Source organism: Vipera berus (genome assembly GCF_964194415.1).
Source record: "Vipera berus genome assembly, chromosome: 15".
Lineage (NCBI taxonomy): Eukaryota > Metazoa > Chordata > Lepidosauria > Squamata > Viperidae > Vipera > Vipera berus.
This window is the reverse complement of record NC_138218.1, coordinates 3,636,709-3,663,217: the sequence shown is the minus strand read 5'-3', so window position 1 is coordinate 3,663,217 and position 26,509 is coordinate 3,636,709. Positions and strand designations below refer to the sequence as shown.

Below are 26,509 nucleotides of genomic sequence, written 5' to 3'. Positions count from 1 at the left end.
ATCAAGGATAATAATAAAAAAAGTTTCTTCCGACATATTAACAACAAGAAAAAAGTCAAGAAAACTGTAGGTCCACTAAAGAAAGAAAATGGCAAGGAAATAACAGGCGACTGGGCGAAAGCAGAATTGCTTAACTCATTCTTTGCATCTGTCCTCACACAAAAAGAAATTATAGCACAACATACCAAAAAAAAAAAACCCCAAACCCACTGCAAAAGACAAACTAGAAACAAAAATTAAAATAAGCAAGAAAATGGTAAGAGAACACCTATCCGACCTTGACAAATATAAATCACCGGGACCTGACAGATTACATCCCAAAGTTCTAAGAGAGCTGGCAGAAGTTATCTAAGAACCATTACACCACATCTTTCAAAAATCCCGGAGCACTGGGAAGTACCTGAGGATCGGAAAAGGGCTGATGTGGTTCCCATCTTCAAAAAAGGGGAAAAAAACGTACCCAGGAAACTACAGACCAATCAGTTAAACATCAATACCTGGAAAGATCCTAAAAAAGTTAATAAAAAAAACCCAGATCTGTGAATAACTAGAAGCAAATAAAGTCATAACTAGTAGCCAGCATGGGTTTGTGAAAAACAGATCGTGCCCAACCAATCTTATTTCATTCTTTGATAAAGTGACTAAACCAGTAGAACAGCAAAATGCTGTCAACATAGTATACTTAGATTTCAATAAGGCATTTGATAAGGTAGACCAGAACTTACTCCTTGGCAAGCTAGAAAAAGGTGGAATAGACAACATCACCACCAGATGGATCTGTAGCTGGCTGGTAAACCGTACTCAATGAGTAGTCCAGGTGTGGTCTTACTAGGGCTTTATAAAGCAATACTTATTTATTTATTTATTTATTTATTTATTTATTTATTTATTTATTTATTTATTTATTTATTTATTTAATTTTAATCCCATTTATATCCCGCCCTTCTCCGAAGACTCAGGGCGGCTTACAATTTAAGCACAAACCAATGTGCTTAGCAATACTTTGCGTGATCTTGATTCTATGCCTCTGTTTATACAACCCAGGATTGTATCAGCTTTTTTGGCTGCTGCTGCACATGGCTGGCTCATGGTCAAGTGATCGTCCACTAGGACTCCAAGGTCCCTCTCGCAGTTGCTGTTTTTAAGCCAGGTCTCACCCAATCTGTATTCGTGCCTTTGGTTCTTCCTGCCTCAGTGTAAGACTTTGCATTTCTCCACCTTGAAACTCATTTTGTTGGATAGGGCCCATTTTTCAAGTTTGTCAAGATCTTTTTGGTTCCTGAGTTTGTCTTGTGTTGAAGTAATCCTATTTTTGTCCCCCCCCCCCGCCTGGCAGGTTTGCTTGGAAGCAGATGGGGTGCCTCCCTCTGGAACGAAGAATTCACCTTGTGTTTAACTAACAGGGTTGTGCTTTGATCAGCCAGAAAGCAGTTTGTGTTGCTGTGACTGTTGCCCTGGAGTGCCCACTTAAAAGGAAATAGACAAAAGCAGGCTGCCCAGATAAAAGCAGAGGGTCCAAGGCAGGCTGCAGACGGAGTCCAGCGGGCACCATGAGGAGAGCTGGAGATCAAGTGGGTCTCCTCCTGCTCTGCCTGATGATCGCAACCTGTCGTGGGGCACAGGATTCCTCCTGCCCAGGTGAGTAGCAGGCAGGCTGGCTCTGAGGAGCAGGAGGGACGGCGTTGCCCCCTTCCTTCACTTAAAAAAAGAATTTTTTTGCTCCAAACGTTTTCCTTCCTTTGCAGAATTTAAGGAGCTGGGCCTGGATGGCAACGAGACAGTAGCCATTGTGCGGGGAAGTCCAGGCTTGCCAGGGCCACAGGGGCCCCGGGGGCCTCCTGGCGCTCCAGGGGCCAAAGGTGGGTGAAGCTGGCTCCTGAATCTGACCCCTTCCCGAAGGAATAACTTGTCTGGCCACAAGGCAGAAGGAAGCGCCACGAGCGAAGGCGGCAGGGAGCTGCCACGAGAGGGGAGGGTGTCTCGATCTGTGGAAACTCCCCCCTTCCAAAGGTGGCATTTCCTTGGGTTGAGCCGCCCGCTCTGCTTGCAGCCTGCGAAGAAGAACGGAGTGGCTGGCAGGGGGCTGCCCACCCAACCCCCCCTTTAACTCCCCCCCACCCCTGAGAAGAGGGCCTGGCAGTCTGACTGTGCCTTTCCTTAACAGGTGAAAGAGGCTTTCAGGGGATCCCAGGGCAAATTGGAGCCCCGGGCCCAAAAGGTAAGGTGGAACGAGTGGGATTTCGATTCCAGGGTTGCAGGTGTGTTTGGGCAGCTGGTGGAGAGGGGAGGCCTTTGGGGAAAGGAGCCCAAAGAAGGGACACTAAAACTGGGGGTTGGGGTTGGGGTGGGATTGCCTGAGCCTGAAGGTCAAGCAACCCCTCCTCCCAGGGCCACAGTCCCTCACCTGTCAGCTCACCTTTGCTGTGGGCAGGGAAAAAAAACCTCTGGCATCTCTGGGGTTGCCTGGCAGGTGAGGACCAGGTTGAGTGCAGGAAGTCTCAAAAGAATTTCTTCCCTTTCACTCAGGAGAAAAAGGGGATGCAGGAAAAGACGGAGCGAGAGGTAAGAGTTAGGGTTGTGCTGTTCTGGGACCCGGGTTCTCAGTCTGGGTTGTCATCACATTACCAGCCACAAAGGGTGTCTGTCACAAATCTTGTAAATCATGTCATCTGGTTTTGCTCAACTGTGCCACAAACGTTTGCCAAAAGGAAGGGACCCCCTTGAAAATGGCCTATGTAGCCCCTCAAGGTCCTGGGGGCGGGGAGGCTGGTACCCATTTTCCTGCAGCAGAAGGGGAGCTTTGCTTATTGGCTTCTGCCCACGTGGGGTCTAGCTGCTTGGCACCCCCTCTTGAGCCCACGTGATGCTGGGGGACCCCCCTAAAATGGAGGACTTTCTCTTTTCATTCCAGGCCAGAAAGGTGACCCAGGAGAAATTGGTAAGGACTGCGGCCCCTCCGAGGGGAACAGCGGGGGGAGCTGCCACGGATCAGGGCCTCAGCCAGCCTCTCTCTTCTCTGGAGTAAAAGGGGCCCCCGGCTGAATTGTGCAGCTCAACACACACACACACCCCAACGAGCTCAACAGGGCATGAAGTTAGGCTGAAAGGGACCCCTGAGACGCTGGGGCAGGCTGCCGCACGTCAGCCATAGCTGAGCCTCTGTCTCCCCAAATTCAGCTCAGCATGGCGGGATCCCTTCCCTGCCACATGGGCAGGAATTGTCTTTTCTTCACTTCCTTCTTTTCTGCAGATGAGAAGACGCTGCAGGCGCTTCAGCGCAAGAGAGGTGAGTGTGTGCGCTTGTGGGTCCTTACTACCCATTCTTTTCCTAGGACCCCCCCCCACCAATTCCCTGGCGAGCCGATTCTGCCGCCAGGCAGTTCCAGCCTCTGCGGGATCCACTTCTGACCACCGGCAGCTTTGGGGAAAGACAAAAAAAGGGTTTGCCCTAAAACAGGTTTCCTCTGTACATGAAAAATTGCTCCTCCAAAAACATGTCTGGAGGTGGAGGGGGGAATCCAGCCCGCCCCCCGCCCCCCAATATTAAGGAAAGCCCCCACCCCCAACTTGCAACACCACACTGCAACCGTTTGGTCTGTTCAACCGGCCGGATGCCTGTTGCCAACCAGCTGCAGCCAGAGAGTAGGACCCCCAGGACCAAGGGAGGTGAGGGGCGTTTTGGCAAAGACCCTGGCATAGACAGCACGACCAACCTCCCCTGCCCTCTTTTTCTGCCCAGGTGCCCCAAATTGCAAAGAGCTCCTGAAAAAGGGGGTGGTCCTGAGCGGCTGGTACACCATCTACCCCCAGGACTGCCAGCCCCTGGAGGTGCTGTGCGACATGGACACTGATGGAGGCGGATGGATTGTGAGTCCGGCGGAGGGTGGCTCTGCCCGGGCGCGGCCCAGGCGTGTGGCGCTTCTGACCACCGTTCCTTATGCTCCACGGCAGACGCACCCAGGGTTGTAACTTTGCTGCTTGCCAGGAATGGGATGAAACAGAAACCAGGTGTTTCCTGAAACCAGGGAGGGGGCCGGAGGGACCGAGGGCGGGGTCCCAGCACTTCTGGGCGAGGAAGGCCAGCTCTGAGACCCCTAAAAAATTTGGAAGGGAGGGGCTTGGAGAGAGAAAGCCTTTAATTTCAGGTCCTGCCCAGAGGGAAGGTTAAGAATAGAATAATAGACTAGAATAATAACTTTATTGTCACTTTAAATGTCATGAACCAGCGTGTGTTAAAATGAGATTTCATTTTATACAGCTTTCAAAGGGAAACCACCTCCAATATACACTGCGTGAACATGACAATGAATAAATTATATATATATACTCACATACACAGACATATGTGGCCCGGAGAAACAACGCAGTCTAGTTCGGATGCATACATGCACATGATGAAAAAAACGAATCTTGAGAGTTTACCAGGCAGATGGGATCGGGCAGAGGCCCCCAACTTTTCCTGTTGGGCAGCCTGGAGGGAAAGGGAGCAGCAGGAAAATTTGCACATGTGCAAATGGGGCTGCCTGCACCCATGTGGTAGCTAACCACCTCACGGCGGCGGTAGCACAAATGGGGGAGTGCACGAACATGTGCACACAATCGCCAGCCATTCCCATGGCCCGATGACCACTAGGCCACAGCCCGGTACCAGGCTGCAACCCATAGGTTGTGGAACCCTGGTTTAGGGAACAAAGTTGTTACAGAATCAGGCAGACCTGCTATAAATACTTCGAAACCTCCTCCTAGAGGGGAGCAACAGACGATGAAGTGGATGTGTGGGGTCTCAGAGCTCTAAGCACGTAGTGCTTGTAAGCAGCCTCCCGAACGAGAGGAAGAGAGCTTCCTACACTCTTCTCATCTGCCCTTACCAAGGGTCCTGATTCTCGCCCACAGGTCTTCCAAAGACGGTCGGATGGCTCCGTGGACTTTTTCCGGGACTGGGCTGCCTACAGGAGGGGATTTGGAAGCCAGCTGACCGAATTCTGGCTGGGGAACGACCACCTCCACCGCTTGACCTCTCTGGGTGAGAGGCTTCCCCTGGCAGCCCTGAACCCTCCTGCTGCCAGGGGAGAGGGGCAGAGCACCCTTGCTGGGAAGAGCCTCCAATGGATCCTCAGCCCCCTCTGTTGGAGGAGGAGCCAGAGAAACCTGGCTATTGGGCTGTGAGCCTCGGTGACTGAGCAGTGTGCAAAATGACCCACGTGGCTGTTTCCTTCATCCTAGGAAAGAACGAATTGCGTGTTGACTTAATTGATTTCGACAATCAGCACTCCTTCGCCAAATATGCGTCCTTCCAGGTGGCGGCAGAATCCGACTGGTATCGGCTATCTCTGGGCGCCTTCACGGGGGGCCCTGCAGGTGAGTCTGTGACAAAATCCAGGGGGCATCAGTGTCTTTCTCCATGAGCCTCTTCGAGTTGGCCAGTGCCAGTGAGGCGAGTGAACTGGAGATATCCTGAGCTGGCCTTCCAGGCACCCACCCTGCTCTCTGCCCGCCAGGTGACTCGCTGTCCATCCACAACAAGATGCCCTTCTCCACCCGAGATAAGCGGCAGGACCCCCAGGAGTTCAACTGCGCCGAGAAGTACAAAGGGGCCTGGTGGTACAATCGCTGCCACTCCTCCAACCTCAATGGGAAGTACTGGCTAGGGGAACACAAATCTAAGGGGGACGGCATCAACTGGCATAAGGGGAGAGGTATCTACTACTCTTACAAGCGCTCAGAAATGAAAATCAGACCCGTGGCTTAGGAGGCTCCTTCAGCTGATGGGGCTGTCCTTCTGAGAGCTTCCAAAGGCCATCTAGTCCATCCCCTCTGCTTTTGATTCGCTACCGTGAGACAGAGCTTGCATTTCACAAAATGTACGTGATGAAATGGCCTCGAAACAGCTGCTCCGTGGTGCCTTTTCCCTTTGACCCCCTTCAGCTCCACTGGAGTTGGGCAGCCAGTGAACATGAAACAAAATAAATAAAAATACGATCTTCAACCCAGGGGAAGGTCTCCAGTTTTTTTTTCTTTCTTGATTCCTATAATCATTTATGCTCCCATTTTACGGTAATCTCCATTTTTAAAAATTGTTTTAGATATATTTGTTAGGATTTTAATGTGTTTAATGTTGAAAGGCATCCAGAGACATTTCCATGCAAGATGCATGGCAAAACAAATCCAATAAATAAATAAATAAATAAAATAATTAATAATAAATAAATAAATAAATAAATAAATAAATAAATAAATAAATAAATAAATAAATCTCCCCCACCCCTCCACCCCCAAGCACAGAATGAAAAAGAGAAGCAAATCCATGTGGTAAGGATTCCACATTCTCTGGGGCTTGAAAAAGGTTTATTTGCAAATGGCAAAAGGGGAATTTTGATCTCCAGTATGGACCACAACGCTCGCTCAGAGGCCGAAATTGTGTGATGCTCCAGCCGCTCTCTCTCCCTTACCCAACTACAGATCCCATCACAAGGTTGGGGGGGGGAATGTGATCCACAGATCCTCTGAGCAGAAGAGTCTGCTCCTGGGAGGGGAGCTGACTTTCCCAACAGCAAAGCCTACTCATTTTAGGGTTACTCTGAATATATACAGGTACCAAGCATAACCATGTACAGACATACTCCCAAACCAGGGATTCCCAACCCCCGGTCCGTGGACCAGTACTGGGCCGCTGCATGCCAGCAACTGGTCTGCACAAACAAGCAAAGCCCTGTCTGCGGGATGCAGGCAGCACATGAAATCATGCCCCCTCCGGTCTGCGGAAAAACCTCTTGTTCTGTCCCAGCCTACATATGTCCTTGTTAGTTGACAAGGCAACCCCTCTTTTAACAGTCGACTGGAAAAATAAACCCTTTTTATTTAAGTTACAGACCTTGTCCACAAACAAAACGGAGCACAAGCCAAACAGGAAATAACTCGCTGGTAAAATAAACAGACCATCATCTCTTGACACAGAAGTTCTTTGCAACCGGTTACCTCCAGCAACCAGCCCTGCCCACACATTCCCTTTTTGTTATGCAGCCCCCAAGGTGTGGCTTCTCACTGCATTCTCCTTCTCCCCTGGAGTCGGCCCATTGCCTCCCTCTGACCTACTCATGTGACCTGTCTGCGTTTACGAGCGTCTCTGAGGTCTTTCAGCTGTGCTTCCTCCGAGTCCGACTCAGCCTCCCAGCACAGCTGGCTCTCAGCTTGATCATGAGTGGAGGGGCCAGGTTCTTCCTCACCTTGTAAGTCCTGTAGCTCATCAGAGCCTTCCTCCAACTCTGATGGCTCCCCAGGTCCCACCTCCTCCTGCTCCTCTGATTCCCCGGACTCAGCTGCTGGGATCACAGGCTGGTATGGAATCACAACACCTCTCTCCACGGAACCGGTCCCTGGTGCCCAAAGGATTGGGGACCTCTGTCCTAAACTATAATAGTATCAGCGATTCAAAATGGGGAATCATGACTCTAATTTCCCCTTTGGGCAGCTGTAACCCTGACACTGACGGACGGCCACTTGGATGGGGAAGGAACACGGTTTCAGTGAGAACTTTTCCCTCTGGGGCTCCCGCAGATGTGGCTTCCCTATCCAGTGACAGGAAGTCCTCAACTTACCATCGTTTGTTTAGTGACTGTTGGAAGTTACAATGGTGTTTCACATGACCGTTGTAGTATCCCATGCTCATGTGATCAAAATTCAGACCCTCGGGAGCTGGTGTGTATCTATGACAGCTGCAGTCCTGCCATGCGATCAACCTTTGGGATCTGCTAAGCCAGGGGTAGGCAACCTTGGCTCTTTTATGACTCGTGGACTTCAACTCCCAGAATTCCTGAGCCAGCTATGGAATTCTGGGAGTTGAAGTCCACGAGTCATAAAAGAGCCAAGGTTGCCTACCTCTGTGCTAAGCAAAGTCATTGGGGAAGGCAGAGGTAATCAACAACCTGGTGACCAACAACCGCAGCCCTTCATTTAACAACTGTGGCAAGAAAGGTCATAAAATGGGGCAAAGCTCGCTTAGCAACAGAAATCGGGCTCAATTCTGGTCATAACTTGAGGACTGCCTCTCTTGTTGCTCCCTTTTGGGTAGCCTTGGTGGTGCAGTGGTGAGAATGCAGTATTGCAGGCTGACTCTGCACACTGCCGGCAGTTTGATCCTGACCGGCTCCAGGTCAACTCAGCCTTCCATCCTTCCAAGATCAGTAAAATGAAGACCCTGATTGTTGGGCGAGGGGCAACCCGTGACTTTGTAAACTGCTTGGAGAGGGCTGTAAAGCACTGTGAAATTGCTAACATCCTAATATATAATAGCCAAACAAAAACCCTGGTGGCGCAGTGGTTAGAATGCAGGGTTGCAGGCTAATTCTGCCCACAGTCAGGAGTTCAATCCTGAGCAGCTCATGGTCGACTCAGCCTTGCATCCTTCCAAGGTCGGTAAAAATGAGAACCCAGATTGTTGGGGGGGCACTGTGAAGTGGTATCTAAGTCTAAGTGCTATTGCTGTACATCCATCCATCCATCTACCGTATTTTTCGGACCATAAGACGCACCGGACCATAAGACGCACCCAGTTTTTAGAGCAGGAAAACAAGAAAAAAAATTCTTTCTCCTTCTCTCTCTCTCCCTCTCTTTCTCTCTCTTTCTCTCTCTCTCCCTCCCTCTCCCATTGTCCCTTCCTTCCTTCCTTCCTTCCTTCCCTCTTTGTCCTTCCCTCTCTGCATTAGAGCAGTACCCGCGGAGGCGGCCCTGCAGCCCGGCTTTCTCTTGCAGAAAGCAAGCTGAAACGGAGTGAGGGAGATTGCCAGAAATGCGAATCGGCCGATCTCGCGCTCCTGCAAAGTCCCTCGCTCGGTTTCAGCTTCCCTTGCTAAAAGAGAAAGCAGGCTGAAACGAGGCAGATTGCAGCAGCGCGAGATCAGCCGATTTGCATTCCTGGCAATCTGCCTCACTCCGTTTCAGCCTGCTTTCTCTTGTAGCAAGGGAAGCTGAAACCGAGCGAGGGAGAGTGCAGGAGCGTGAGATCGGCGTTTCTCAGCACGTGCCGATTTGTGCTCCTGGCAATCTCCCTTGCTTTCCACTTGCGGAGGTTGGGGCTGGCCATACGGATCACCTTCGGACCATAAGACGCACCCTCGTTTCCCCCCCCCCACTTTTGGGAAAAAAAGTGTGTCTTATGGTCCGAAAAATACGGTATCTATCTATCTATCCATCCATCCATCTCCAAGAGCTGTGGTGGCGCAGTGGTTAGAATGCTGTATTGCAGGCTGACACTGCCCACTGCCAGCAGTTCGACCCTTGCTTTAGCACATTTTGTGTGAAGGTATTTTGCTCTATTCTGTGTTAGCAAATGAAAGAGAGATTCTGCTCCTTTAATTGTAATTTTATTTCCTTTTAGCTCCCTCTAGTGTCCAGCCTTCAAATTCCATCCTATTATGTCGGGTTTTCTCTCTCCAGAATGCAAAACACAGCCGTGAAGGAGTCAAATAATTTTAAAATTCCATTTAGACACATTACACATTTATAACTTTCCAAAACCAACATTCTAATCACAATTTCTATGTTTTTCCCCCAAACTGCTAAGTTTTTAAAGTCACACTTAAAATTTATTTTGTTGAGGATAGGAGATTCACCCAGTGATTGGCATCAAATTCGCTGTTCTGAAGGACAGTATTTAAGAAACAGTAGAAGAGTAATTCACCATTTAATGGCCATAGTTACAGAGCCTCTGTAGTGTAGTAGTAGTATGGTAGAGTGGTTAAAGGAGACTGAATTATAGGAAGTTTCAATAGAATTGTGTTATTAAATCCTGACTTGCATAACCATGGGCTGTTGAATAAGCAGTGATTAGTTGGAGCTATCCACACTTTGTTAAAATCTGATTCAAATCAAATTTGATTCCTGCTGACCCAATAGACAGGTATGATCAAACCTCCATTCCCATGCATATTTAGCAAGAATATGGAATTTGCAAGTATTGTTTTATTCTATTCTTATTATTACATTTTCCTACCATTGTGATTTTTATATGTTTTTATATTTTAACACTTTATTGTACACCACCCACAGTCCCTCCCTGAGGGAGATGGGCGATTCAGAAATGTGAAAAAGAAATAATTTCCGGTCTGCCCAAAAAGAGCCTTGGTGGAGCAGTGGGCTAATGCCTCCTTAAGTAACACCAGCTGCCTGCAATTAGTGCAGGTTCGCATCCCACCAGGCTCATGGTCGACTCAGCCTTGCATCCTTCCGAGGTCAGTAAAAATGAGAACCCAGATTGTTGGGGGGGGGGCAATATATTAATTTGTAAACCGCTTTCAGAGGGCTGTCAAGCACCGTGAAGCGGTATATAAGTTTAAGTGCTAGTGCTATTATGGGTCTCCCAGCCCTTTCCCCAAAGGGGACGGCACAACACAGCAGAACAAACCCAATCCATTTTCAAGACAAAGGCTGCTCTTTCAACGAGAGCAAAGCCCACATTTTGGACAGAGAGGACCCCTGGTTTGAAAGAAGGGTCAAAGAGGCCATCTAAGGTCAAAACTGTATCAGTCCTCTCTCAACAGAGGGGGAAGGATACGACATCGTCTACCTACAACCAGTGCTTTTTTTGTAAAAGAAAAAGGTGCCGGAACTCACACATGTCATACAACCCTCCTTGCCTACCCTACAAGGTTCCATCCAAAAAAGGTGCCGGAACTCCGTTCTGAGCGTTCTATGAGAAAAAAAGCCCTGCTTACAACAGAGTCCTTTCAGCAGCTCCAAGGAGGCTCCACGCCCTTTTGCATTATTCAGGTGACCCTGAGGACGCAGGTAAACCTCCAGATGGGCTCAAGGACTCTCTGAAAGAAGGCAAAGAGGACCAGCTGTCTGCAAGGAGTAGAAATCCTGCCGCTCCTCACCCCCAAATAAATTCTGTATTTATTTACTTCCCCCCCCCCCCCCGTATTTATTTCTTTACTTATTTTTGTCACATTTACGCAGCGTATACCGGAGGCGGCGGCGGACCCCTCCGGGGAGCCACACGCCACGCCATGCCATTTCTTTTTTTTTTTTAACGCGCGCCAATTAGCGACTCTAATAAAGGGGTCGTTCTATTTATTCCTCTTCTGGTTTCTCTCCCGTCAGAGCCGAGGAAGCTCCTTGGAGGAGAAGCGAAAGGTCTTTTAAAGTGTTGGGGCTATTAATGTAGTTGTATTTTAATCTGTATATTGTATTTTTTTAAATTTGCCCTGTAAACCGCCCTGAGTCCTTCGGGAAAAGGGCGGTATATAAATCGAATTGACTTAAAGAAAGAGAGAAAGAAAGAAAGAAAGGAAGGAAGGAAGGAAGGAAGGAAGGAAGGAAGGAAGAAAAGAAGAAAGGAAGGAAGGAAAACAAGAGGGCAGGGATAGGCAACCTCGGCTCTTTTATGACTAAACTGCCCCGAGTCCTTCGGGAAAAGGGCGGTATATAAATCGAATAAAATAAAATAAAATAAAATAAAATAAAATAAAATAAAATAAAATAAAATAAAATAATAAAATAAAATAATAAAATAAAATAAAATAATAAAATAATAAAAAATAATAAAATAAAATAAAATAATAAAATAAAATAAAATAAAATAAAATAAAATAAAATAAAATAAAATAAAATAAAATAAAAAAACAAACAAGAGGGCAGGGATAGGCACCCTCGGCTCTTTTATGACTCGTGGACTTCAACTCCCAGAATTCCTGAGTCAGCACGGCTCAGCTTGGAAACTTCTCCCTTTTCCCTCAGCATGGCAGGCTCAGGAATTCTGGGAGTTGAAGTCCACGAGTCATGAAGGGTCCATAGTTCCCCCATCCTGGCTCAGGAACTCTGGGAGTTGAAGTCCACGAGTCATGAAGGGACCACAGTTCTTCATGCTGGCTCAGGAATTCTGGGAGTTGAAGTCCACAAGTCATGTAGGGGGCCACAGTTCTTCATGCTGGCTCAGGAATTCTGGGAGTTGAAGTCCACGAGTCATAAAAGAGCCGAGGTTGCCTACCCCTGGTCCAGGGGCTTGCTTTTTTATTTTTTTTTAAAAAAAAACACCTTTCGGGACCCCCAGAGGGCAGCCAGCGGGTCGGTGGGAGCAGCGCCGCGCCAGTTCCGGGCCGGGGGGCGGGGCCGGGGGCGGGGCCTAGCGGGGGAAGGGGGAGGGGGGGCGGGAGGCGGCCGCCCCTTAAGAGCGCGAGCGCGGCGGGGGCTGCAGCTGGCTCCTGCGTGACTCTCCGCCGGGCTCCGGAGCTCTCGGCCCGCGCGTGGCGCAGGTGCGCGGTCCGGGTTTAAAGGAAGGTTCCTGGCGGCGCTCCGACCGGCCGGGATGGGGACGACCGCTTTGGCGTTGCTGCTGCTGCTGCTGCTGTTGGCGGCGGCGGCGGCGCTGAGCCCGCGGCTGCGGTTCCGGGCCAAGATCGCCAGCTACTGCGCGCTCTGCGTGACGGTCTCGGCCCTCACCAGCCTGGCCTGCCTGCTCTGGAACGGCGGGCGCACCGTCCGCAACATGACGTGAGTTTCCCCGCCGCCGCCGCCGCCGCCCTGGGCTCCCCGCGGGCCGCCGAGCGCCCTTGAGCCGCCCTGCCCGGGTCCCGTGGCTGGCTCCGGCCTCTGCCCGGGAGCCCGAAAGCCTGGCCGGGCTCGCTCTCTACAAGGACGACGCTTCTCCACGCTTCACCCTACCCCGCCTTCTCGAAGGGCTCTTGCTGCGCTGGCTGGGTGGGATCGCCTGGTGGTCTCCCGTCCCGGGACTCTCTCGCGGATTCTCTCCCCTCCCCCCGGGAAAAAAAAAATAGCCGAGGGAGAGAGGCGCGGTGGAAGCGCCTGAAAGAAGCCCCTTGGGGTGGGAGCCGATCCGGAAGAGGCTCTTTCGCTTAAGCCAGGGCTCTTCAAACTTGGCCCTTTGAGGACTTGTGGACTTCAACTCCCAGAATGCCTCAGCCAGGCACGCTGGCTGAGGAATTCTGGGAGTTGAAGCCCAAAACTCATAAAAGGGCTAAGTTTGAGGACCACTGGCTTAAGGGCCCCCCCCAACGTGCTGCAAAGGCCCCGGGAGTCACCCCTCTTTCTGCAGTCGGGGAGGGTAGCGTATTTTCCGGCGTATAAGACGACTGGGAGTATAAGACGACCCCCCCCAACTTTTGAGATGATTTTCATGGGTTAAAAAGTCGTCTTATACGCCGGAAAATACGGCACCCTCCCCTGCTGCAGAAAGAGGGGTGACTCCCGGGGCCTTTGCAGCATGTCTTGCTCCCCCCCTCCCCTTCCCCTTCCCGGGGCTCTCCTCTCCTGTCTTGGGCGGGGGGGGGGGGGTGTCGTCCTGCCCTGGCCTCTCCGACCAGCTTTCCCTCAATGCCCACCGCCCCACCCCCAGTTTCCCCTATGCAGCCCCCCCACGTGCTTGCCCAGCCTTTTCTGGCTGCTAATTATACCTGATGAGCAGCCAAGGGCAGGTGTTCTTTCCCAAGGCCCACCCCCAGGAGGCCACCAATCGCAGGGAAGCAGAACGCAGTCCCTACCTGGGGTCCCTCCTGGTCGAGGAAGCAGGAAGTTAAGCCTGGCTGCTTCTCCAGCCCCCCGCCCCCGAGGCTCAGGCGCCCAAGGGCAGTTTGGGGCCTGGGGGGGCGGGGGCTGGGAGGAATGGGGGTGCCAGAGCAGGCAGACCCCAATGGCAAACTGCAAGGCAGGGCTTGAACTTGGTAACTTTCAGAATTAGAATTGGAATAGAGCCGAGAGGGACCTTTGGAGGTCTTCTAGTCCAGCCCCCTGCGGGTGTCAAACTCGCAACGTCACACGACGTGTCGTGACTTTTTTTTTTGCCATTGCCGGCAATGGGGTGGGCGTGGTTTCGCTATGATGCATCCCGGCAGTTTGACACCCCCAGTGACTCTTCTTAAAAACCTCCAATGTTGGAGCACCTACAACTTCTGGAGGCAGGTGGTTCCGCTGGTTAATTGTCCTCCCCGTTAGGAAGTTTCTCCTTAATTCCAGGTTGCTTCTCTCTTTGGTTGGTTTCCAACCATTGTTTCTTCTCCTGCCCTCTGGTGCTTTGGAAAATAAGTTGACCCCTCTTCTCTGTGGCAGCCCCTCAAATACTGGAATACTGCTATCAAGTCCCCCCCCCCGTCCTTCTTTTCTCTAGACTGTCCATACTCAATTCCTGTAACCAATTCTTCATGTGTTTTATTCTCCGGGCCTTTCTTTGCAGTTTTTCCAAAGTTTCAACATCTTTTTTGTAATGTGGTGACCAAAATGAGATGGCATATTCCAGATGTACTAATACTTCATGTGATTTTGATTCTATGCCTCTGTTTATATAACACCACCTTAAAAAAAGTATGGTCTTCAATCCTCACAATTTCCAGAGTGAACTCTAGACAGTTTAAAACTTGTCAAGGCTGGGAAACATTGTTGTATCTAAATGAAACGTTTTTCAACAGTTCCTAACCATTTGAAACAATACTTCCTGTGCAGCAAATTGTGAAACTTTGTAGAAAGAGCTTTCTTAGCTAGCAGTCTGCAGCCATCTTCTCCAGCCAGAAACCTTTGAGAGATGTTGCACTGTAAACTCCATGGTTCCCAGCCAACATGGCTCCTGGGCATTCTGTTGAGTTGTAGCTGCCAAGTTAGAGAAGGCAGAAGTAGCGGAACCGCCTTCAAAAGTCTATAAAGTGGATCACGCCCTTTTAGTGATTGCCACAGAGGTGCTGTGGTGAAAAGGATTAATTGGTTTTGGGGAAACCCTGGTTCAACCCCCCCTTGTGCTGCCCCCTCCCCTCAAAATTTTCTGAAGAGCCAGGCAGTGTCTCTGATTGTTGGCTTGAGCTCATTGGTAAAAGGTGGGCCACAGATCTGACAACAAATCAGAACTAAATAAGGTGGGGATTAAGGGAACAACTCTTGGATTATTCTAAATTGGGCAGGATAGCCAATACTCTGTTCAGGGGCTCTGCCTTGAGACCCCTCTGTGCCTCGTAGCCCCAAATAAAAAAAAATATATGTTTTCAAACCAACAAACAGAGATTAATGTGTAGTTTTCCTATCCAAACACAGGGAGAAATGTTTATAGGAGCTCACACCAAGCTAGCCATGCCTCTTCCAAAGCCCATCTGGGTTCTCGGTGTCTCAATTTAAGAGGAGCAGGCCTGGATTCCTTCTGGTTAGGATTAGGAATTAGGAATCCACCCTGTTGTGTTTTGCCATGGAAGTTGCACAGCATTTCCCTGTGTTTCCCAGGTTCTGAGTAAATCCCTTTTATTCCTTTGCTTCGGGGAAACCTGTGACGCCTTTTTCGGTTGAGGAGTTGTGATTGGCTTGCCCGTAATGGGCACTTGATTGTGGAAAAGTGGGTAGTGGTTTTAATTAAACCGGAGCCTTGGGAATGTCTAGCAAGGAGTTGGATTGGAAGAATTTTCTAGTATAGGGAGAAGTTGCTCTGGGGTTCCTCAAGGGGAGGATTCTAAAAGCTAAGGAAAAACTTCTGAGTCATGAGATCTGTCCGTGAACTATAGTAAGGTTTTCCATCTCTGGAGGTTTTAAGAAAAATCTGGATGGCCAGTTCTTGAGGATGGTTTTGAAAGACATATCTTGCCTTGGCCACCATGTTACTGATAGTTCCTCATTTGGCGGCCACCATTGGGTTTGTCAGCTCTATAGTTAAACGATGTGATTGCTAACCTTGTAACTATAACAGTGCTAGCCTTTTCCCCACCCCCTTGCCCTTCGGAGTGCTCCTATCAATCCTGGGATAATTAGCAAGAGGGCAATTAAAGTAATTTTGTATGTACATTCATTGGAGAGGGAAGGAGTACAGGAGAGTAGGCCTTCAGCCTTGAGTGTACTCTGCAAACAGCTGGTATGCTCCTTCTCCGGCTTGCTTACTCTCTTGCAATCCCTTCCTCTCCAATGTGTCTGCAAGGGGGAAAAAGAAAAAAACAAGTCAGGCAGAGGACAAGAGGTTCTGAATGTAACCTTAATCATGTTACCGAGAGGCATTGCAAAGGTCATAAACACAGGCATTGCTTAAAGATTTTTTTTCCAGCGCTGTTGTAATGTCAAATGATTGCTGAATGAGCCAATTGGCAAGTGACATCTCCCTGCACTAAACATCCCAAATATTTGTGCCTCTTTTTATTTTTTTGTCAAGCTCAAGGCCACGGCTAACCCTGGGATAAAAACCTGACTCTGGGCCAAGATGGAAAATCCAGAGGCTGAACCAAACTTTACACTTATTTAGGCCAGGAAAAGCCACAAAGTGTTTGCCACAAGGAGTCTTTCAGTGAAATTTGTTAGTTGGATAAAGGGCTACCAAACTCCTCCCAATTTTTAGCTACTGGAAGGCTCTTTTTTTTCTGGGCATGGTGTCATTGTTTGCAGCCCAACTTCTTGGAAGGTGTTCCGTTAGGTAGTAACCGTGAGAAACATCCTGTATGGCTTCTTTGTGCCAGCCTAAGCCTCACCCCTCCTTCCTGTCCACTTGATGGTTGAGTATATTAAATCCTTGGTAGATATGCAATTCCTGGATTGCCTTTCAGTCAAGGCAAAAAGTAGAGACAGGAAATCTGGCTTGCTCCCTTTTTTCCTTCTTTTGACATTACAAAAGCTAGGCCAGGGGTAGGCAACCTTGGCTCTTTTGTGACTCGTGGACTTCAACTCCCAGAATTCCTGAGCTAGCCACGCTGAGGGGAAAGGGAGAGGTTTCCATGCTGAGCCATGCTGGCTCAGGAATTCTTTTTTTTTTTAAAATTCCATTTATATCCCGCCCTTCTCGGAAGACTCAGGGCGGCTTACAAGCTTAGCAGTAGCCTTCATTCTATGTATATGCCTGCTTATTAGGGCTTTCACACACCCCCCCAAGCGGCATTATTACAAAGTCAGCTTATTGCCCCCAACAATCTGGGTCCTCATTTTACCTACCTGGGAAGGATGGAAGGCTGAGTCAACCTTGAGCCTGGTGGGACGCGAACCTGCACTAATTGCAGGCAGCTGGTGTTACTTAAGGAGGCATTAGCCCACTGCACCAAGGCTCTTTCTGGGAGTTGAAGTCCACAAGTCATGAGGGGGCCATAGTTTCCCCATGCTGGCTGAGGAATTCTGGGAGTTGAAGTCCACGAGTCATGAAGGGGCCACAGTTCCCCCATCCTGGCTCAGGAATTCTGGGAGTTGAAGTCCATGAGTCATGAAGGGGCCATAGTTCCCCCATGCTGGCTCAGGAATTCTGGGAGTTGAAGTCCGTGAGTCATGAAGGGGCCATAGTTCCCCCATGCTGGCTCAGGAATTCTGGGAGTTGAAGTCCACGAGTCATGAGGGGGCCATAGTTCCTCCATGCTGGCTCAGGAATTCTGGGAGTTGAAGTCCAGCAGTCATAAAAAAGCCAAGGTTGCCTAGCCCTGAAGATGTTAGCTGTCTTTGCGTTGGGCATTTTGGGTTCTTCTGCGTCCCGGGAGCCAATAAGAGCAGCTGAAAAGGACCTTCTTTTCAGGAGGAACTTCCTGTTTCACCTTGAACGCTCTTCTCCCGGGTCCTTGGGGCAAGTTCAACCTATCGGCCTCTATTTACTGACTTTCCCAGAGCCCCTTGGGGTGACGATGACGTTATCCATTTAATGGTGTCTGACTCTTGGCAATTTTACGGGCCAGGTCTCTCCACATCCACGTGGGGGTAGATGTGATGTTAAGAAAATCTGGTCCTTTTCTGTCATGTTTTAAGAATAGGAATAGAAATAGAAATAGGAATAGAAATAATAGAATGGAATGGAATAGAATAGAATAGAATTAGAATATGGAATAGAATTAGAATTAGAATTAGAATTAGAATTAGAATTAGAATTAGAATAGAATAGAATAGAATTAGAATATAGAAAATAGAATAGAATTAGAAAATAGAATAGAACAGAACAGAACTGGAAGGGACCTTGGTCCAGACCCCTGCTCAAGCAGGAGAACCTATCCCACTTCAGACAAATGGCTGTCCAGTCTCTTCCTAAAAACTTCCAGTGTTGGAGCATTCACAGCTTCTGGAGGCAGGTTGTTCCACCGGTTAATTATTCTCACTGTCAGGAAGTTTCTCCTTAGTTCTAGGTTGCTTCTCTCCTTGACTAGCTTCCATCCATTGCTTCTTGTCCTGCCTTCGGGCGCTTTGGAGAATAGCTTGACTCCCTCTTCTTTGGGGCAGCCCCTGAGATATTGGAACACTGCTATCATGTCACCCCTCGTCCTTCTCTTCATTAAACTAGACATACCCAATTCCAGCAACCGTTTTTTATGTTTTAGCCTCCAGTCCCCTTTGGAGATTTATTTCTCCTTTTCAGCTGCTGAATTCCCAAAGTTCCCTGTCCTTTGAGGGAAGGGGTTGCCTTTGAACACATCTTGCTGATTGTGATGTGAATGAGCCAAACCCCAAATGTGTGTCCTCCCCTCAGATAAACAGTGTCTTGAATATGGAGTTGCATACGCTCAGGAGGTTGGCTCTGAAAACTTGCTGGAAGACGACCAAGGAGGCAAGGACTGCAAACAGCAAGTTGACCAATCCAGGTTGGAAAGTTTACTCTGTGTCAGAAGAACTGTGCATGTCCACAGGGAGGGGAAACGGCTCCGTGTCTTTGCGGGGACTTTCCTGTTTTGCTCGTGGTGGGCTGTGGGAAGTTGAGAAGAGTGGAATTGTTAAAATAAAGCAATGCCTCCTCCTGGTATTTCTTAAAAATGCTGTTTTTAAAAATCATGGCTTTGGAAAGGCTCCCGTAGGCTGAAGGTTTAATGCGGCTTGTTGGGCTTTGGGTTTTAATCTGACTGGGATTTGTAAAGTCAGGTTTTATGGCTTGCTGCAATGTGTGAATTTAAAATGTTGTGGGAAGCTCGGATGGCACCAAAATGTAATTCTCGAACTCGGCCAGAAAAAAAAAAAAAAGGTCCCTGGACTCAGCTTCTCTCTTCCCCCAAGGATAGACAGCCTTGGGAGAGCTGACCAGAAGCGTGAGATCTTGTTAGCCGATTCTGGAGAGCGTCTACAGCTCTTGGCAACCTCGAAGGCGAGACCGAGGTGGACAGGTCCCTTCTACACAGCCTTTGCAGAATCCCGAGTAAAAGTCAGCTGGCAGCTCTCAGAAGCAAGCCCCCATCCGGTGCCCTCCAGGTGTGTGGGCATGTGCTGAAAGGGGAATGGTGTGAGTTGCGATTCCCAGGATTCCTTGAGAAGGTCAGGTTGGGAAAGATAGCCCCAAAGCAGTTTTACAAAGCTGTGTGAGTTCAGCTGAAAAGATCACCTGATGGCTCAAGGCAGGTGAGAATCCTAATTCGACCTCTGCGGCTCTCCAAGGGGCTGTTCAGGCTGGGGCAGTTCATCCTAGGCTCAGGGCTGTGAGGATGGCTTGGTCTCTTGGCCTTTTTAGAATAGAATAGAGCCGGAAGGGACCTTGGAGGTCTTCTAGTCCAGCCCCCTGCTCAAGCAGGAGAACCTATACCATCTCAGACAGGTGATTGTCTAGTCTCTTCTTGAAAGCCTCCAGTGATGGAGCGCCCACGATTTCTGGAGGCAAGCTGTTCCACTGGTTGATTGTCCTCACTGTCGGGAAGTTTCTCCTTAATTCCAGGTTGCTTCTCTCTTTGGTCTGTTTCAAACCGTTGTTTCTCGTCCTTCCCTTTGGTGCTTTGGTGAACAACCTGGCCCCCTCTGCTTTGGGGCAGCCCCCCAGATACTGGAACTCTGTTATCATGTCTCTCCTATTTCTTCTTTTCCTTAGACTAGCCCAGGGGTAGGCAACCTTGGCTCTTTTATGACTCGAGGACTTCAACTCCCAGAATTCCTGAGCCAGCATGGCTCAGCTTGGAAACCTCTCCCTTTCCCCTCAGCGTGGCTGGCTCAGGAACTCTGGGAGTTGAAGTCCACTAGTCATAAAAGAGCCAAGGTTGCCTACCCCTGGACTAGAATAAGGGTGCTGGTTATTAGCATATGGCAGGGGTAGGCAACCTTGGCTCTTTTATGACTCGAGGACTTCAACTCCCAGAATTCCTGAGCCAGCATGGCTCAGCTTGGAAACCTCTCCCTTTCCCCTCAGCGTGGCTGGCTCAGGAATTCTGGGAGTTGAAGTCCACGAGTCATAAAAGAGCCAAGGTTGCCTACCCCTGGACTAGCCAAACCCAAGTCCTGCAGCCGTTCTTTCTATGTTTTAGTCTCCAGGCCTTTGATCACCTTTGATCATCATTTTCAATAGAGTTTGTGCCTCGTCCTGTCTGTGCTGAATCCCTGCAGGAGACAGCCCAGGTTAGAAAGCGGTGCTCTGAAGCGGTTTGAAAGCGAAGAATGGCAGGAGGCATCCTCACAGACGTGTCCTGTTCATCCCACACGGAATCCAGAGGGGCATGGCTAACAGATGATGGCGAAGGCCCCATTGGTAATCTTGTGTGTGTACTTGCTAGCCCCGGGCCTTGGTGTAGGTATGAAATAAAGACATTGGAGTTTGTCGCAGAGCCTGCTTCCCACGCTAAACTTAATTGTTCCTTGTGAGGCTCTGCATTGTTGGCTTGCAGGTATGGACTTTTCCACGCAGTGTCTGAAATAGTGCAGGAGGCTGTAGGCTGTAGCTTATGTAGGCCAGTGTAGGCTGTAGCTTATGAATAACACTTGGCTTAAGCTGTGAGTTGCCGGTGTTTTTATTTCATAATTTATTTGTTGAAAGCATTGATATAGCCGCCCATTTTACTAATCAACTCTGGGCGGCTCCCAATCAAAAGTTGACAAGCATATTGAATAAATATGGGACTAAAAAGTTTCATTTAGCATTTGAATAAGTACTGATGTGATTTTTAAATTGCTTGTAGTTATTTTATAAGAGTTAAAGTGCGATAGATTTAATATTTTATTGTTGTTTGCATAAGGTAGACTATGATTGTTTGTATATTTATACCCTGTATTGAGCTCTGGGAAGTCGGGGAGGGGGGAGGGGGAGGGGAGGGAGGTGTTGGGGAGGGTTGGGGAGAGGGGAGGGGGTTGGGAGGGGTTTTGTCTTTTTAAAAAATGAATTGTAAAACTTTTCAATAAAAAAAAGTTGACAAGCATATTAAAACCATGGAGCTAATTGCATTAGAGCGTTAGAAACAACAAAGGCTTGGCGCCAAGTCAAATGCCTAACGTACAAGTACTGGCAAGCTCTTTGGAAGGTGAGGAGAATTGAGGCCTGTCGCACGTTGGGGTGCAGACTGGACCTCTTGCAACCAGGATTGAGGCAGGGGCCTCTTTGGAAAACACGCGCTTCCTATCTCCCATGAGATGGCAATATTTGGGGGGAGGGACTGGAGTGGGCCCAGACTGCCTGACCTGGTAGAAAAAGGGTAGGGGTCCTTAATAAGGAGGTCCCACAGATAATCTGGGTCTAAAGGTGTAACCAGGACCTTGAGTTGCACTTCGGAAGAACCTGGAAACCAATGCAGCTTGCACAGGAGAATTTTTGCAGGTGTAAACCGAGTGGGCTGCCATGACTGTGTGCAGTGCTCTTCACAGGCCGCCCCATGTGGAACATGTTCCAGTACTCCCAACACCTTGGCAACCACAAGCAAGGCCTGCCAGTCCAGGAAAGTGCACAGTTGGTTGTGCTAGAAGAATCTCTGCAAACCCCTCCCGCAGCCCTGGCGGCCACTTACTCCTTGCGCAACCCAAGAGGACCCTCAAATTGCACACCAGCTCAATCTGGGGAAGCGCCATCCCATTCAGAATCCAAAAGGAGGAGAAATTGTTAGGGGGTGACGTGATAGCAGTCTTCCAGTATTTGAGGGGCTGTCACAGAGAAGAGGGAGTTGATCTCTCCCCCCAAGAGGGCAAGACGAGAAGTAACGGATGGGAGCCTAACAAAGAGAGGTCCAACCTAGAACTAAGGAGAAATTTCCTGACAGTGAGAACAATTAACCAGTGGAACAGCCGGCCTCCAGAAATTCTGAATGCTCCAACACTGGAGGTTTTCATGAAGAGACTGGACAGCCATTTGCTTGGAATGGTATAAGGCTTCCTGCCTGAGCAGGGGGTTGGACTAGATGACCTCCAAGGTCCCTTCCAACTGCTATTCTGTAAGTATCAACTGGGTCTTGGAGAGGGGGGCAGAAGCCCCTGGCCAACTCCATCTTGCTATGGTTGAGTCGAAACCGGTTCCTCCCTATCCAAATCCTAAATGCCCCCCAGCGCCGCCACTGTGCCACTTGTCTGCCTAGAGGTGGAGACGTATACAGTAATTGGGTATCATCTGCTTATTGATGATAAGCCGCAATACGGATGGATTTGAACAAGTGGATCGGAACATGTGCCACAGTTGTGTAAAGCTTGGTTACAGATTCTACTTTGGGTGTGTACTCTGGATGGGAGGACAGCAATAGCCATGAGGACCTGTGACTTTCCACTGTATAGTTGTGTTGAATCAGAGTCAGAATAGAGCTGGAAGGGACCCATGGAGGTCTTCTAGTCCAGCCCCCTGCTCAGGTTGGAGTCCCTATACCATTTCAGAAAAGTGACTGTCTAGTCTCCTCTTAAAAACCTCAGCGATGAAGCACCCCCAACTTCTAGAGGCTGGTTGTTCCACCGGTTAATTGTTCTCATGGTTAGGACGTTTCTCCTTAATTCCGGGTTGCATTTCTCCTTGATTAGTTTCCATCCACTGTTTCTTTGTCCTGCCCTCTGGTGCTTTGGAGAATATTGTTCTATCAGTTGCAGACTTGGTCAGTAGGTGGGTGTTGATGGTGAGGTGGCAATTCCTGATGGGGTTCCTATCCATGGGTCCAGATGGGAAAAATGTCATCATCAAATCTCAGGTAAAGGATGGGATTCTGAGGATAAGAGTTGAGAAAGCATTCTTCCAGGTCAGCCAAGAAGGTGTTTTGCACATTGAGCCATCCATGTGCCCATGATCATGCCATTGGCTTGTAGATACATGTAGCTGCCAGAGGTGAACTAATTTTGAGTCGGTACTTTGCACGGGGTGATGCCACCGTTTGGTGCTATGTTGACATCAGTGGTAATCTTGATATACTTTGAAATCCACACTTGTGTGGGATGTTGATATATTGTTATATATATATATATATATATATATATATATATATATATATATATACATACACACACACACACACACACACACACACACACACACACACACACAGAGCTACTCAACCTCCTTGGGAGCTAAAATGAAGTTGTTAGGGAGATTGCCTGTGGAGTTCAGTTTCCTTAGGACCCCTTAGGTGGGATCTTATTGGGACAGCTGGTGGCATAAGTCATTTTCACAAGCACTGCAACTGGATACAGAGAGTCTCGTGTGTGTATTTTGGGATGTAGGTAGAAGATGTTACAGAATCAGAGGGGTGAAAGGGACCTTAGCAGTCTTCTAGTCTAATGGCAGGAATCTTTATACCAGTCTGGACAAATTGTTGTCCAACTTCTTCTTGAAAGCCTCCAGTGATGGAGCACCCACAACATCTGGAGGCAACTTCTGTTCCACTGGTTAATTGTCCTCTCTTGTTAGGAAGTTTCTCCTTAATTCCAGTTTGCTTCTCTCCTTGGTTAGTTTCCATCCGTTGTTTCTTTGTCCTGCCTTCTGGTGCTTTGGAAAATATGTTGACCCTATTTTCTTCACGGCAGCCCCTCAACTACAGGTAAACCACGACTTACAACTTCGTTCAGTGACCATTCAAAGTTACAATGGCACTGGAAAAGTGACTTTTGACCGTTTTCCCCACTTACGATTATTGCAGCATCCCCCATGGTCACACGATCAAAATTCTAACAACAACAACAACAACAACAACAACAACAGCGAAATAGTAATGTTGGAAGGGACCTTGGAGGTCATCTATCCAACCCCCTGCTCAGGCAATTGATTCATATTCATGACAGCTGCAGTGTCACGTGATCCCCTTTTGCGACCTTCTGACAAGCAAAGTCAATGGGGATGCCAGATTCACCACACAGCCGTGTTCCTAACTTAACAACTGCAGTGATTCACTTAACAACTGTGGCAAGGAAGGTCGTAAAATGGGTCAAAACTCACTTAACACTTAGCAGCATAAATTTGGGGCTCAGTCGTGGTCGTAAAAACGAGGACTACCTGTACTGGAAGACAGCTATCATGTCACCCCAAAGCCTTCTCTTTGTTTGGCTGAACATAGTTCCGTTGTACGATTCGGCCTCCATCCCCCTTATGGACACGATATTCCAAGTGTGGTCTCACTAGTGCAGTTTAAGAAGGACCATCACTTCGCGTGATTCTGTCCCTCTGTTAATGTAGCCTAGGACTGTGTTGGCTTTTTTTGGCAGCTGCAGCACATTGATATTAGATTATTAGATTAGATAACCTTTATTGTCGTTTTTTTCCTCTGTGGGCACAACAGCACACATTAAAAATGAAATTTAGTTGCTTGCTCTCAGGGTACACATACATAACACACATTAAAAACATACTGTATACCAGGGCTTTTCAACCTTTTCACCCATTGTACCACTTTTAGGATATGGCAGCATCCGAGTACCACCAGTCGCCTAGCAAGGGGTCAAAAACTTGATGACCGAAAAAAAAGGAAAAAAGGGATGACGTACAGGAAGTCCTCGACTTACAACAGTTCAGTTAGTGTCTGTTTGAAGTTACAGTGGCACTGAGAAAAGTGCCCCCCAAGCCACAGCCGAGCAAGATGCCTGCCTGCCCGCCCGGCGGCGCTCTTCTTCCTGTCCGAGGTTTTCATTGTTGTGAGCATTTCTGTTGAGGATTGGCAGCGGGGGTGGGGTGGGGGGTGTTTGGTTTTTATTCCCCCCCCCCTATGCTGGGTGGTTGCAGCAGGTTTTGGTCACTTCACATGACCCTGGGACACTGTGACCGTCATAAATATGAATCAGTTGCCAAGCATCTGAATGTAAATCACAAGACCCTGGAGATGCTGCAACATTCCAGCTGATCGGCGCTTCTTCTGGGCTCAGCAGAAGTGCCAGGATCAGCGCCGAGCTCCAGCTGGATCCTGGTGCTGATCCTGGCGCTTCCGCTGAGCCCTGACAGCCCTGAAGCTCCAGCCGTCTCTCGCTCAGGCTTGTGCGGTGCTGCCACCGGTTCAGCTCATTCCCCTCCCCCGCTACCACTTCTCTAGGATGGTTGCGTACCACCTGCCAAGTGCCAATGTACCACAGGTGGTACCTGTACCACTGGTTGAAAAGCCCTGCTATATACAACATGTATAAGTAACGTATAACTATTAATCACTGTCCATCTTGAATACATAACGGAAAGAGGAAGCTTGAGAGTTCACAAGGTTAATACTGAATGGCACAAAACTGTGACGGAATCTGGATGTTCTGCTTCGGATGCCACGGAGCCCCCTCCTCCCAGAAGGTAACAAGGAAAACAGGTCGTGGAGAGGATCTGTAGTGTCCCAGATAACCTTACGGACCCTGTTCAAACAACGCTTCTCTGCTATGTCCCGGATGGAGGGGAGGGAACTGCCAATGATCTTTTCAGCTGTCCTCACCACTCTCTGGACCACCTTCCTGTCTGCAGCTGGGATGCTTCCAAACCAGACTGTGATGCTATATAACAGGCTGCTCTCGATCATCCCTCTGTAGAAAGTGGTTAGGACAGGGGAAGGAAGATGTGCTTTTCTCATGCAGTGCAGACAATGCAGGCGCTGCTGTGCCCGCTTCACCAGGGTCTCGCTGTTGAGCGAGCAAGCCAGCTGGCTCATACGTAGGTGGTGGTCTACTAGGACTCCTAGATCCCTCCCACAGGCACTACTATTGAACCAGGTGCCACCTAGTTTACTACTGTTCAACGAGGTACCTGTGCATTTGGTTTTCCTGCCTAAATGCAGGACTTTAGGGTGGAAACTAATCAAAGGAGAGAAGCAACCTAGAACTAAGGAGAAATTTCTGACAGTGAGAACAATTAACCAGTGGAACAACCTGCCTCCAGAAATTGTAAAGTCCTCCATCACTGGAGGCTTTTAAGAAGAGATTGGACAACCATTTGTTTGAAATGGTGGAGAGTCTCCTGCTTGAGCAGGGGGCTGGACTAGAAGACCTCCAAGGTCCCTTCCAACTCTGCTGTTCTGTTCTGTTCTGACTACTAGGTTGGTAGAAGTTGCCTATGATGTCTCCATGCAGCTGCCAACTTGGGAAACCATTTCATCAGTCGCATAGCTTGTTCATAGTTATATTGTGTGAGATCTGAAGACAAAAGTTGGCAGAACTTTGAGGGTTCCTTGTCATAATCCCCTTTATTAATGAAAACTGCCCCTCCTTCCTTTGATGTTGTTGTTCTTGAGGCTTTGGATGGTGTTTCGTTCTCCTCTGCTGAGACTGGAAGCTACAAATGCACACACCCCACAATCCTGATGGACTGGTTTTCTTCTTCTCCTTGGCTGCAAAACTCTTTTGTGGGGAAAGAGCGGTTGTCAAGACATAGAAGGAAGACTCAGACATCTCACTTAGTTGTGTTGTGTTGTGGCAGCCTGACAGCACTGAGCCTTTACTGTGAATGCAATGCTTCATCATTGCTTGGTAAAAATTGCCATGTAAT

At 48.8% G+C, this 26,509-nt stretch overlaps 2 protein-coding genes across 2 annotated transcripts in view; both read left to right on the top strand.

Annotated features, from left to right (window-relative positions):
* The first annotated feature begins 1,531 nt into the window (after positions 1–1,531).
* LOC308675033 (ficolin-1-like) lies at positions 1,532–6,564 on the top strand. Its single transcript, XM_081339979.1, has 10 exons — positions 1,532–1,638; positions 1,746–1,859; positions 2,165–2,218; positions 2,527–2,562; positions 2,912–2,938; positions 3,251–3,286; positions 3,740–3,867; positions 4,894–5,023; positions 5,224–5,358; positions 5,499–6,564. The coding sequence occupies exons 1-10, from the start codon at positions 1,551–1,553 to the stop codon at positions 5,747–5,749; spliced, it is 999 nt and encodes a 332-aa protein (XP_081196105.1). The 5' UTR covers positions 1,532–1,550; the 3' UTR covers positions 5,750–6,564.
* A 5,582-nt stretch (positions 6,565–12,146) lies between these two features.
* Positions 12,147–26,509, top strand: part of AGPAT2 (1-acylglycerol-3-phosphate O-acyltransferase 2) — a 46,371-nt gene continuing 32,008 nt past the window's right edge. Inside the window, exon 1 of the mRNA XM_081339883.1 lies at positions 12,147–12,486. Within this exon, the coding sequence (XP_081196009.1) occupies positions 12,302–12,486 (185 nt within the window). The 5' untranslated portion in view covers positions 12,147–12,301. The remainder of the gene's footprint in view (positions 12,487–26,509) is intronic.

What these genes read in the sequence shown, in the direction of transcription:
- LOC308675033 (XM_081339979.1), top strand. Translation starts at nt 1,551, where the DNA reads ATGAGGAGAGCTGGAGATCAAGTGGGTCTCCTCCTGCTCTGCCTGATG. An exon ending in ACAGGATTCCTCCTGCCCAG is followed by an intron (nt 1,639 to 1,745) that starts GTGAGTAGCAGG and finishes CTTCCTTTGCAG; the next exon opens with AATTTAAGGAGCTGGGCCTG. An exon ending in CCACCGCTTGACCTCTCTGG is followed by an intron (nt 5,024 to 5,223) that starts GTGAGAGGCTTC and finishes CCTTCATCCTAG; the next exon opens with GAAAGAACGAATTGCGTGTT.